This window comes from Astatotilapia calliptera, chromosome 11 (genome assembly GCF_900246225.1).
Source record: "Astatotilapia calliptera chromosome 11, fAstCal1.2, whole genome shotgun sequence".
NCBI classification, from domain to species: Eukaryota; Metazoa; Chordata; class Actinopteri; order Cichliformes; family Cichlidae; genus Astatotilapia; species Astatotilapia calliptera.
The window spans coordinates 24,185,804-24,200,051 of NC_039312.1; the positions used below are offsets into that span (position 1 = coordinate 24,185,804).

At 38.8% G+C, this 14,248-nt stretch overlaps 1 protein-coding gene across 8 annotated transcripts in view; it reads left to right on the forward strand.

Annotated features, from left to right (window-relative positions):
• The window catches only part of arhgef1 (Rho guanine nucleotide exchange factor (GEF) 1), a 38,933-nt gene that overhangs the window by 6,336 nt on the left and 18,349 nt on the right, over positions 1-14,248 (forward strand). For 7 of the 8 annotated variants that reach the window (XM_026183711.1, XM_026183716.1, XM_026183713.1 and 4 more), the window contains exons 2-6: positions 10,846-10,932; positions 11,042-11,155; positions 12,167-12,265; positions 13,414-13,456; positions 13,567-13,672. In XM_026183711.1, coding sequence (XP_026039496.1) covers positions 10,882-10,932; positions 11,042-11,155; positions 12,167-12,265; positions 13,414-13,456; positions 13,567-13,672 — 413 coding nt within the window. In that variant the 5' untranslated portion in view covers positions 10,846-10,881. The remainder of the gene's footprint in view (positions 1-10,845; positions 10,933-11,041; positions 11,156-12,166; positions 12,266-13,413; positions 13,457-13,566; positions 13,673-14,248) is intronic. The other variant, XM_026183712.1, reaches the window with a different exon arrangement.

A 14,248-nucleotide genomic window follows, 5' to 3' on the forward strand; every position in this document is an offset into this window, starting at 1 on the left:
TGAAGCATCCTGAACCAAGGTGCGCCTGTGTGCAAGTACACAAGCATTTTTTGGCAATGTTAACCTCAGAAGCTTTGAATCTGGGCAGGCTAAATTCCTTCCAGAAATATTCATCCTGTTCCCTGGCATTTCTGGCTTTGTTTGGTATAGTCTTAGAATCAGCAGCAAACGAACCTACAGTGGACACACTAATGCACGCAACAGACTTGTGAATTAGTCGGGAGTTGTTTTGGTCCGAAAATGCTAATCAGAGATGTCTGTGTTTGGTTTTTAGCAATTACTGCTCCACACACACACACACACACACACACACACACACACACACACACACACACACATGGAAGCAGTTAGGACAAGCTAGAGGTTCACTGTGAACTGCCAATCCATGCCAGTCGATTTGCCTCAGCCTATCAACTGTTTCCATGAAGCCAGTGACCTCTATATGGGGATAAGGCGAGAGAGAGGGGATGGGGCGTTTTTGGCTTGGAGTTGAGGGTTATGAGAGTAGGAAAGTGAAGTATGCTTTAGCTCTGAGGAGCGACAAGAAAATGAATCAAACGTCTGTTAAGCCTTCATGAATATGTGTGCATGAGGACATGGAGGGGAGGTTATAGCTCTCGTTATATGGGATGCCTTGTTAACCTCTTTAAACTAACAAACACTGAGGAGTATTGCGCTGAGAGTTGGTTGGGGGGTTCTGTCCAGCATCATTAAAAACCTCTGAATCTGCTCAACTAAAACCATATGAAAAGAAGGTCATTGATTCTTTGCAGAGGTTTTGTCCAGATAAAGGTCACTGGACTGTTGCAACAGTCCAGTGGCCAATGTAGGATCTTGTGAAGCAATGAAGAAAAAAATCTGCCTGTGCTTTGCCCGCTCTGTTGGCCATAATCTTATTTTAGCCACTACGTAATGGTTGTTGAATTACATAATTGACCCTTGTCTACTAGCTATGAATGCACTGGCTGTTTTAGAAGTGAGTGTAAAAGGGGCCACTTTGTTTAACGCCAGAGGTAGAGGAGAAGAAAGTAATATATACTTAGAGAGATGAAAGTCACAGAGGGGAAAAAAATGAATGGTAGACGAAAGCTGTGGTAATGCAGAGGAGGAGAAAAGGCAGTCTTACCTCTTCAGTGCTGATGAGCCACTCTCTTATTGCGCATGCACTGATGCACCGACTTCCCCTGTGCATGCACGCTGCTGTGCAACATAATTATGTCACAGGTAGCCTTTTTTTGTTTTTTGCTCATTCCCTGCCTAGTGACAAGGTTTCAAGGATAACTTTGCCCTCATGTAATGCTCAGACTTCTGTTCTGTTGCCCTTTTATCTCACACAACATTCATAATGTGACATTCAGTCACATCAGGACTACTTATCCTGAAATGTCTTATTGCTGAGAATATGACTTTTAATCAGATATGTTTGTTTCCTATGTCTTTGAGCTGATCTCTGCAGGAGTAATGCCCATGAGTCATACAAATTAAATAACATTCTCTTTGTACTGCACTGAGGCATTTTACACCTCACACGTGTTCTGCTCAAACCCTGCTCCTTCCTTCCAGCCCAACCCATAGCCTTTCAGTGCATGTGCATTTAGGCCTGCACTTTTTCATACTTGTGGATGTTCGATTTATATGCCATCATGTCCATAGGTTTGAACCTGATGTGGTTGGAATGCAAACTTTATGTTTTAATTCAAGGCTTGAGTTGGTTAGATGCTGGGAAAGGATTAGTGATCCTCCATTTCAGTTGTCATCTGTGGTCTTTCATGCTGTTTGGTGTTCCTGAGCTGGCCAGTGCATTCCTTCTATTTAAGAATGTACCAGATTGTTGATATGGCCACTCCTCAAGTTTTTGTTATCTCTCTGATAGGTTTATTTTGTTTATTCAGCCTAATGACAGCCTCCCTCGCTTTCATCAACATCGCTTTGAGAGTTTCGGTAAAAAGATGCCAAATACAAGTTGAATCTTGTCTTTGTTTTGTCAGCTGGCCATGGCTTGTCAGTTAGATGTCCAATTACTTTTGAGCCTATAAAAATAGGGCTTATATATAAAAATGTGTATAATGCGATACTTTTGTTAAACACCAAAAATTCAAGCTGAAGGTCTGCACTTCAATCAAATCTTAACTGTTTGATTTTTAAATCAACTGTGATGGTGCACAGACACAAAATTACAAAAGAATGTGTCCAAATTCCTATGGATCTTACTGTGACCTTTTTGTGACCACAGGATGCTTATTAAGTATAAAGATGTATAAACACAACATCGGGGCTTTATGTGTTGCCACATCAATTTTGTGCTGGCTAAACATTCAAAGATAATGTGATGATGAGCTGAAAGACTTTAAAACTGTTGAGTTATTTTCTTTATAGAGCCGGCTGTCGGCTAAGTTGTTAATCTAAACATCTGTGTGGACTTGACATCCCAACACACAGCACATGCTCTACAGTCAAGAGTTCCCTTTGGTTTTGTTTATCCTGAGGTGCTAGCTTACTGTCAGCTCTGCCAGCTGCAGCTAAAACCATTTGGTCAAGGTTGGAAGAATCTAGTGTGCGTGCTTGTTTATACTTGCTGAAGAGCAGATGTATACTCTGTAGGCCTTCAGGTGCAGGGCCATGCTCTTAACAGTGTTTCTCAGTACTTACATGCTTGCTACTCTTTCCAGGGTGTTTCACATTTATGTTTCCATTGCCTGTTTTCTCTGTTTTTCCATCGTGGCAGCCTTGTTCTTAATTTCCTGTTGAAGTGTGTCCCTTCTTTCTTTCTTTTTTTTAATTTCTGCTCCACACTCCCTCTCCTCCTCCTCCTCCACCTTCACCTCCTTCCTTACCAGACCACTGGTTTTACTTCTTCTGTCTTCCATAAGGTCAGTATAAACTATATACTGGTGCTTATAGCCACAGTTTGTTTTTTGTTTTGTTTGGTTTCTTGCTTTCTTAGTTATTCAAGAGCTTTAGATTCCAAGATCACTAAAACAGGATATATGTAATACATATAATCATTTTTTGGGAGGTTTTTTTTTAACATGTGTGTAGTTAACAAAAGAAAAATCCTGATCCACTGAAGCCATGCCTGCTCTTTAAACAGTTAAATGGTTGTGCTGCATAAGTGGGTACATTTGAAGAATGTGCAACTTATTAAATAATTTTTCATATCCGGCCAATTTTACATTTTGATAAGCGAGCCGCTACCTTTGTTATGTGGCCACATTTGGCCTTAAGTGTTAACCACAAGAGATGACTAGACCTAATACAGGAAAGTCAGGTTACCAGTTTTAGATGTCAGGCTTTTGTTGGTAGCAGCGTTGTGATATAACAACTACTGGAAAGTCCAAACTTGACTTTTTGCACAGTAGATTTAACAAAATGCAGCCACACTGCTGTCTTATTTGATGTGGCGTCAGTTTGGAGCCAAGTCTAAGCAAATCTTCAGAAAATGTAATCAAGCTAGTTTTCATAATAAGGTTTGAGTAAGTCCACAGTTGTGAAAACTTGGGAGTGTTCTTCAGAAGCAGCTTGTTTCTCCTGCTGCTCAATGAGTTAGTCATGAAAAGCTATTGTAGCAGTGCCTGCTGTTGTCTCGCCAATGGGAATTTAATTGGATGAGAGCATATTGACCAAACAATCAACCAGATTTTGAGATCGGTCTGATATGTCTAAGTGTCTTATTTAGCTTTTATTTTAAATATATATAATGTTGGAAAAAAATATTTTGAATATGTTTTAGCTGCAAGTCAGAGCACAATGTGTAGCCAGGCCCTGTAATTTAAGGCCATTTGCCCCTATTCACACCATTATCATTTGAGTTCTGTTCCTCATTTGTTCAACACTGGGTTTCATTTATGCACTGCATTAACTTCCTTATCTGGTTCCCATGTGAACTAAGAGATGAGCGGGACCGGAGGTTTGTTTGATTCAGTTTTGACAACCATGTTTCATGCGGAAACACTTGTGGGCACCAACTTTTTTTTTTCTTTTCAAAATGTCTCACTCATTCTCATCTCTTTTCTGTCTCGCTTCCTCTCTCTCTTCGCATCTGATAGGTCATACAGGAAATGGTTCTGATAGCTTCCTGAGGAAATTACACCCACTTCCTGTCTGTGTGCCTCCCCATTTGCCACCTTGTCCATTTTTTTTCCAAGTCTTTTCTCAGGCTCCTCAAGGATAAGCCACTGGGGGAGTGGAGGAGCAGCAATACTGCTAGAAATCCCCCAGTTAGTGCTAATGAGGTTGAGGCCTGATGAGCAAGCCAGATAAACCATACAGCAGTACAAACACAGCAGGCAATGGCCATTAGCTGTTGGGTTATTTTTGGATGCTACCCTCATAGCATATAGAGAACAGGACACAACCTATTGTGACCAAGTATAAGAAGGGAGCAGTGACATATGTGTATACAATGGATTCTGTAGCCAGGTGCACCAAGTAATTGTAAACAAGTCTACATCTATCTAAATTTAGTGTTTTCAGTACAGGATGTATGTGTCTACATCAACTGGTTCCTCACAAATTTCTCATATTTTCACTTAGAATAATTTCTTACTCTATCAGATATTTACTTATTCCAACTTGAGAGCCACTTGCTCACACTTCCTTTTTTTCTCTCTCACAATCTCTTGGGTGGTTCAGTTTGACTTTTAAAGCACTTTCAAAATATCAGCAAACCCTTGACCTGGTGTGAAAACCTTTTCTAATCTCTCTGATTAAGAACTTCAAATTTGACATCACCAATGGGGCTGACTAGCAGTGTGGTTTGTTGCAGAAATATGAAATCGTTTACTGCAATAGTTCAACTTTTTTTTTTAAACTAAAACATGAAAAGAAAAGAAGGGATCCTAAAGTTCCCCTCCAGAAAAAAGTGTATTTTGTTTATTGTTACATTACATTTGACCTCCATTGTGTTCGAGGAAGCATGCTAAAGTTTTACTCCATTAAGCGGTTTTCATTTTCAATTTCTAAGGAGAGAAAACTACTGTGATCAAATCAAATGTGTAAGGATGATTTTGTGATAGCATAACTAGTTTGTAAACTCCTTGTTGTTGTGTTGTGAACTTCAAAAGTGTCAGTGCACAGTTACTAAGAGTGGACCAAAAATCATAGATTTGGGATTTTCGTGTAAGCAAGAAGCAGAGGTAGTTTAGAATTCGGGAATTGAATTGATTTCTGTGTACGTGTGCAAAAATGAAATACATGTCAGACACAAGTTATTATGTAAAGCATGGATTTTAAACATCTCTTCTGAACACATATGTTAATAAAATGTGTCCATAGCAAATGATCAAAATTCATCCAGTGTTGCACTGTTTATCTTTCTGTGCACACTTGGCTGAACGTATACTTCCACAGGTTTATAGCGTTCCTCTTGTTGCTGGCACTAGTTTTTCAAACTGCGGCATGGTTCGGGGTGACCTCTTAAGCTCTGTAAATAAATGTCTGCATAATATTATGTTAACATAATGTTGCAGTGGAGATTGCTCCTGTGGTTCAGTAACCTGAATGTGTTTTTTCTTTGGATAATGAACCTTTTAGTTCTTGGTTTTAAAAATGTTGCCATGCCATTTCTCCTCTGCGGTGCATCATTTAAACTTATTTATAACACAGGGGTCTGACAGCCACTGCCATGTGATTGCAGGAGTTTGATTGACAGGTGCAATGCAGATTTTGGGGTGATGTCACAGTTTGACGACTCCACTCTTCTTGGTCATAGGAGTTGTGCTAAAAAGCTCATTGTTTTAATGTCTTGCAAGTGAATGTGGGGTTTACATGAGAGCTGATGCAAGTGTTATCATGCTGCAGCAAAACCTTGGTGACCTGGTGGAAATATAAAATGTTAAACTGTGCAGGCTGGTTGCTGCTTTTTTTTTTTTTTTTCCTCCCATCTTTTTTTTCCAATTTGAAGTGTTAGACGTCTGCATGGTCTGAGATGAAGAGGAATGCTTTGTAAAGACCAGCTGTCAGAGAGCACACACACAAACACACAAGTTTACCAGCAGCTCTCTACAATAACATAGGAATGGCCCCCTCCCATATACGTGCTAGGTCCTAATGCACACACATACACACACACACACACACACACACACACACACACACACACACACAAAGGCACGTACGCTTGATGGCTATCATTAGATTGATGCCACCTGACACTTAGTTAGTACTGGAATGTGATGGAAGGGAGGGGTGGTGGGCAGCTGCCGACTCAGGAGCACCGGACCTGATCTCCGCGCTTCTGGGACGCTCTGTTCAAAAACTCACACCCTTCCTTTTTTTCCCCTTAGCAACGCCTGTATCAGACTGGAAAGACACTTGCAGCCTAGAGCTTATGCCAGTTATCCTGTAATGTATGTGATGGGCAGAGGGTCTGGTTATTGCTCAAGACCAAGACTGTATCCATCTGTTGTCTGAATTGTGCCATATGCTGGAATGCACCACTTGGCTCATTCTGGTCAGAGGAGTCCCTTCATAGTCCTAACCCTGCAATTAGCTTCCCTCTGCCTACCCCAGTTTGTCTTTCAATGTGTGAACTTGTACTGCAGCTCCTCTGAAATCAACCAAGACATAACAATAACAAAGGCTCAGATTTCGCTGTCCTGTAATAAGGAGAGTGAAATGCTGAGAACCAGTATTAAAAGCATTTTATGAATGTTTATATTCTTTAAACATTTAGTCAGTAATAATTGGGGAAACTACTATAAATAACTGCTATAACTACTATACCAGTATAGTAAGTTTGTGCACTTTAAGACAGTTGTTGGCTCATTTTTTCAGCTAAAACTCCAGTGCGGTTTGATGGTCAGAGAGTAAGTAAAGAATAAATATAAAATCTAATTCAAACAGTTACTTGGTATATGTGAACTTTAGAACCTCTTACTGTACACTGAGCTCCATGGATCTTACAAGATTGCTGATGCAATTTTCTGGTGAATTGACTGGTTAGTAGACATTTATTTTGTACCTGTAAGTCTGCATAAGTTACCATAGCAATGTACCCCGTTTTAAAAGTTGACCACTTTCACAGCACTGAAAACACAGTATTAGTAATGGAGTTAGCTGGTTAAGCCCAAATCCTACTTCATATTATGACCCTCTGGACATATACATAATACAGTAGCAACATGTCCATAATAGCCTTTATAATAGGTATTACTACTGATTAAATAAATTAAGCTAATTATTTCTGGTTATTTTTGGTTAAACTCAATAGGAATGGCCAAAATTGTTCAGGAGTTCTGGGCACTTTTTGCCAAACAGAAGTAACCAGAAGTCAATAGGAATGGCTAAATTTGCCCAGGATTTTCTTTCTCAGTTCAGTTTTTGTTCTCACGCACCTATTGTTAAAACTTGAGTGTGTTAAGAAACGTCCACAGCATTTTATCTTTCCAGTAAATGCGTAGATATGTTTTTCCAGCACTAATCATTGTCGTCATGGTGTCAGAACTTCTTCAGTGGCATGATAAGGTATCTTTGATGGTCTCACTTTAGTATGGCGTTGGCGGTTGGGTCTATGGGTGTGAAAAAGAGGAGACGTTTCCCTCTGTGTCATGTTTGTGTATGTCCGTGCAGATGTGCGTTCATGGCCCTGGCAGGCCTGTGTCTCTCTGTTTGGCTAACCCCTCCTACGCATGTTGCTCCAACACTGGCCTTTCTCAACCTGCAGCCCACTGGAAATGGCCATGAATGAACACATTCTCTCACTTTCTGCCTGTCTCCCAGTTTCACTTTCTGCCTGTTTGCAATCTTACCCACTGTTTCACTCCCTCACTTTACCAGAGCTCACGGTGACTTTCATGTCTTTCTCACCCCACTTATCTTCTATTGAACACATACACTGAAATCAGGCCATAAATCAAATAATGATCATCTACACAGTCACATTTCCTTATAAACTCTAACCACTTAGTGAGTTATTTGTTCCTACTTAACAGACAACATGCAAAACCGCATATGTGAGCAAGTTTACAATGGCACAAAAAGTGTACTTAAAGTATGAAAAGACACTGAGAAACTCTGTGGATTTCATGAATCTTTTTTTTTTTTTAGAAGAAGCTAATATAGTGAGTTTATCAAATATCTTACAAATTACAAGTTATATAACTACATTGATGTAATAATCCTGAGAATTTAATATTGCTATAACAGGATATTCTTGTCTACACTGGTTAAAAAATAGTAAAGGTACAATTACCGGAGTATAAATGGCGATGCAAAGCTGAATAGCTGACACCTTTTCATACTTTGCACTGTATACAGATTATAATAGGAAACTTGCTGTAAAAAGCACAACACTTATCCAAATCTGACTGTCTTTAGTCTTGACTCTGGGCTAGAATAGAATGTAAAGCTCTATATCATTAGTCCCTCCTACACTAAATACATACAGGTACTCTGCTATTTAAACAAAATTAAATAGAAAAGAATGAATGTAAATGAGTCCTTATACTAAAGAGGTGCTAGATGAAACGTTCAAATATGCTTCTTGCTAACATTTGGTCATGACTTTCTCTTCTTTTTCCCCCTCCTATGTTTTTAAGATGAATCAGTTTTTAACCATTTTGTCTCTGTACTCACTGTGCCTTGTGTTCTCACCTAACACTACAGTGCAGCTTTTTAACGTGTGTTTGTGTGACTGTGTGTATGTAATTGGGTGTTCCCTGGTGGCGGCTCTGGGTCTGCAACCTTCAGAGGACTGAATACAAGAGCTGTGTGTTGTTTGTGTGTTTTGGGGAAGAGGAAATGGTTTGGGCTGTAAAAGGGTGCGGCTAAATTGATGTACTTTTTCCCATTCATCATTTTCTAAAGCAAAAATTAGAATAAACCTTTTATTTCCAATTACTTGAGCTGCATTTTTAGACCTGAAGAGCTTGTGTCCCAACTAGAGGAGAGATTTCTGCAGAATGTTTTTACTGAACCCAACACAAGTCTGGAAAAATAAGGGACAAAATCTGGACACACTTCAGAGAATGTGATATTTTCCAATGCATGTTATACCCCAGGGAGAATTGAAGGAAGAAGTAGAATCCAAGGAAATCTCTCTAAAAAATTAAAAAGGAACAAGGTTGAAAACCAATATTTAAAGCCTGTTATCTTCAAGTCATCAGCCAGCACTGCATTGCAAACAGCCGTATAAATCACTGTGTGGACTCCAGAATTCTTCCTAAACCTATCATGAGTGAACACAGTTTGTCACAGGGTCCATAATTGCCTATTAAATAAATTAAAGGTTCACCTAAGAAAAGTGGGAAAACTTGAACCCATACCCTGGGTTTAAGAGTAGATGGCCATATAGTTTCTCAGTAGATGGTTCAAAAGCCTCTATCCATAATGGTACTACATGGGAGATGCAACAAAGCATGGCTGTCTTATTCATCTATAAAGGCCCCATAAATGCTAATGTATACAAGTTTTGTAGCAGCATATGCCACCATCCATATGATGTCTTTCCTATTTCAGCAGGGCAACATTCAGTTCATGTTACAACAGCACTGGTCTATGGAGGGAAGAAACCCTGGTGCTAAACTGGACTATGTTTTCTTATTGAGTAAAAATCGTAAAACAATTCCCCTCAATTCCCAAAAGGTTGAGTGTGGTTATAAAGGTACTCACTGTAAACTCATAAGTTCAAAACGATTACAGCCTCACCAAAATGTAATGCATCCCTCACTCATTATGAGCCAACCAGCTGACACACAGATGGATATGTATAAGTAGCTGCTCTCCTCATTTGTGCAAACGGATAGTAAAGGTCAAGTTACTAACTTAGTTCCAAAAATACAACTATATGTGATTAGCTGTCTATCAAATTGTTACCGGGGGCACCTCTAAATGGATTTCCTAAACATTTTGGTGCTTTACTCTAGAGATATGTTTTTGTTCTCATGTTCATACCTATAGTAAGTTTAGAATCACGTTTAACATCTTGATCCATACTCAATAATCCAGTTAAAGTAAATCCCAGAAAGATGATTGTGTTCATCATTCTATTTTGATTGTTATGCAACTGTACTGTTTATAAGGTTGGAGAAACCTGCAGGGAGCTGAGACTGAAGAAGTCAGTGATGAAACATTCTCCCACGGTGCCTCCAGATGAACAGAATCAACTTTCTGGGAATCACCAGTTAACGAAACTTGTATATTTAAACACAAACTTCACACAGAACAGGAAGTTTTAACCCAGAACTTCGTAGAGTAAGGCAGCAGTACTAACCACACCTATCTTGTCTAATTTACTTTTTTTTTTAAATTTGTGTTACGATGGTGGCTATATTAACACAGTCTCATAAAGCATTGTCTTCTAGTCATTTAAAAAAACAATTTTAAATCAAATTCAGAAATACAGTTAGCAATAGTTCCTTTTAAAAGAAGTAGTAAGGACATTGGTAAGCATACCCCAGCTTTTCATTTAACAGGTATTAAATTTAAAATGAACAGATCTTCTTTAAAAACATTTATAAATTTTTATTTAATAGCACTCATTGTTAGTGAAAAATAAATAATGCATTGAATTTTTGTGACTTTCTTGGATTGTATGAATGGGATTCTACTTAAAGCAGGTCTCTGCTTCTAATACAAGGACCCCACAACTATTATGGCCCATCAGGATTGTCTCGATCTCTCTCCAGAAGGCTGGTTTAGAAGCTGTGACATTTTTCCCCATCTTTCTGCTTGAACTTGTAGAACACTGGGAAAGTTCACTGTGTGTAAACTGTCATCTGGCTTTATGTCTGGCTCTGCTCAGTGGGAGCCCAGGACGTCAAAGAGATACCCTACCACTTCAAAGTATAGCACATAACTTTTGCTAATTGTTTTGTTTTCTTCCCCTCCCTGCCTCTTTCTCCATAGCAGGGTGTGTCTGGACCTCAGTGCTCTAACCCAGCCATGAGCATCATCGGGGCTGAGGATGAGGATTTTGAAAACGATCTGAATGAGGTGAGTGCAGAAAACAGTGGCACATGAAGGACTGAATGTTACTTGATCATCATATCTCAGATAAGTTATTCCATCTCCTTTTACACCTATTTATTTTTGTCTGTCTCAGTACGTGGAAGACCGGTCCAACACCTTTAACCACATAGAGCAGTTGAAGAGTCGGCCGACCCACCTGCTGGTTTTCCTGCAACATGTCATTCTGCAGTTTGACCCTGCTCCCCTGGTGAGAACTCACATTATGCAAGGTCCACTACAGCCAACAAGCTATATGAAACTGAGATAACACAAGCTTCCACAGAGCAGCTGCTGTTAACAGATATTTTTACAAAGTTAGTGACGATAATGATGAGTAACTCTAAATGCAGAGTTAGTATATCACCTTTTAGATATGATCTAATCATGAAATCCAAATCATAATAGTCATCAGTTTCTGTCTGGCTTGTGTGAAACACATGAAACAGCTATTTTGATGTCCACTGTACCTCAGTGTGGATTAAGACTGTTTTACCTATGAGTCCAATTTTACTTTTCAGAGTTAATATTTGGATTTAGGATAAAGGTTAGAATTAGTTGTTGGTTGGGGTTAAATTGGAGACCATGGAATGCATAATACCGATGAGTAACCCCCATGGGAATAGAGAAAAAGGTTTGTTTGAGTGTGTATGTCAGTGCTGATCAAAGGCATGCCTGTCCTTTTCCCTTTATTCTGCATGCAGAGAACATGACCCACCCAGGTACTGTTACACGTTTCACACCCATGATGTGCTCCATCACCCCCCTGCTTTTCCCTCATGTTTGTTACGACTTGAGTCGTGTAGTCTGTTAATAAAATATTTGTAATTCTGCAGCATTTAAGAAAATGTGGTTTGCATCAGTGGTTGCGTGCTCAATTTGCTTTGGGGTTATAGTGCGTCCACTAGACAAATGCAGGTTGGGCTATGTGCATGATAATCTCTGGAGGGGACAATAACTACTTTATGGGATGCTGTCATTAGGATTCAACTATTAAATTAATGTCAGTCATTTTGTGTTAGACATGTAAGCACACTGAGTCAAACTGAAGTTAGGTTTTTATGTCTGGCATGCCTTTATGTGATGTAGGTGTTTGTGATCTTTAGTGGTCATGTCAAATAAAATTGTGACAGCTGTGGTCATAAATTGGCACAAGTAGTTATTTTAAAAGATTTTGGAGCTATTCAGTACTAAATAAAATTGTCTTTTTCCCAATTGTCAGCTCTGTTACCTCCATGCTGAGCTCTTCAAAAACCTCAGTGCCAAAGAGACCAAAAAGCAGTTTGGGGATTTTTACACAACCTTCTTGGACAAGGGTGCAGTAAGTAGCAGACTACTCAACATTTCTGTCTTTTTTAAAGCCGTCTCGATTATCAAAAATTGGCCCAAATGTTTATACCTTTCATAGCCAAAATAGAGATAAAGATGTAAAGCTTGAAACATTAAATTTATTGCAGACTTCATGCAAAAAACAAAAGCAAAAAAAAAAAACGCAGAACAATTCAGTACAGAGAGGGAATGAAGTCACTCTGATAATTAAATACAAAGTATTTTATACTCTTTATACTCTTTATCTTATCTGTCCTTATTTACCTTTTGCTGTAAATGGAGTTATAATTGCACTGTAAAAAAATTGATAACCACTAAAATGATTTCTTCCCTCAGATTCTTTTGGCTCAAGTTCTGCTTGCATGATTTGAAATATACCCATAATAACAGACTGTAGGGTTGGCTCCTTGTCTATGTATTTTTAGATCATTGATATTCTCTTAATTCTTAGGTTTAAACTTATCTTTGAGCTTCTTAACTTCAAGGTTAGTAAGACAAAAGTAGCCTTTGTATGATCAGTACAATATTGTGTTTTATTTTTCTAAAATTATGAATTTACTGAGCTGCTCAGCTCAATAAATAAGATGAACTTATGAGAGAGGAATCCATTGTTTTTGTTTGCTTTGTCTGTACAGTATCTGTCTTGCACACCTGGCCCACATTACTGTCCGTTATATTTGCTCCTCAGAGCTCATGCACTGTACATGTCTATCAGTTGAGTCAAACTCCCTGCCAGCCCGTACAGCCTCACAGCTTCCTGTCGAGATCGTGGGAAAGCCCTGTAGAAGGAATCATCTTCGCTCAGTCCCTCCTTTCAGGGTGAAAAAAGGAGGGACTGAAAAAAGGAGGTTAACCCTCTGTTAACCTATTGACGTAAAGTTGGCCCATGTGGTTATTTTCATGTCAATGACAGAGCTGACATGAGCACAGAGCATCCCCCTTTGGAGTATCTGTTTTTTCTCTTATCTATATTTCCTGTGTTAAAATGCCACCCTGTGGTGACATCTAGCTACTGCATCACAGTGTTTTACAAAACAAACTGAGAATCCATACTGTCAGTTAGTCTGAATGTTGTCTGAATCGTATCTCATTTTTCTATTTTTCACTCTGTATCTTTTTGTCATTTGCTTCACATTACAGGTTCTGAAAGTGGCAGTACCAGCTCACGTAAACTCTGAGTTGGGTAAGTTATTTTCCAGTGATGTTTATAGATATAAGTCAGTGCATTGTTGTTTTGTTTCTCTCTAGTTTTTGACTCACTCTTTCCTTTCTCTTTTCCGTCTTCTCCCTAAGATCGATCCCGTCTAGATGTGCTCACAGATGATATCCAAAAGCGCTTTGTTCAGGACATTCAGAGCGTCCAAGTTGCTGAAGTGGCCAAACAGTTGGAGGATTTCAGGTGAGAACTCTACTCAGTCTTTACATACTTTACTAAATTGGCAAGAAGTTTATAAATGCACAACAAGCATCTCACAACATGATTAGAACATCCAGGGTTGGGATTAATGGCTGGTATGTGATCAGGGACATTCTTGAAACTTTGGTTAATTAATTTTTAAAAAATTACTACAATAATAATTACACTTTTTATTAATCTAAAGGTTGGTGTTGTTGGTGTTTCTCCTCACTAAAAAAAAGAAAGCTTCCGTTTGATGATCTGTCTTGTTATTGTCTTTGATACATTTTCAGTGAGTTACTTCAAAACAAGCTGAAAAATAATTTTCAAATTTTGGTCTCAAAAAGTTTATTTTGTTTGTTGTTGGAAATGAGAGTTAAAAGGTGTAACAACACTTATCTGGACACTGAGCTGCTTTAGATTACCATCTCAGTTCTTTTGCATTGTTAACCCAATAACTACAATTCTGCATTACTCAAGTAACTTGAAACAGTTTTTTAAAGTAATTAATTGGATTCAACTTCTAGGTCTAGAGCTATTTATGAATGTTAGTATTTGACAACATTCAACAGTTATGTG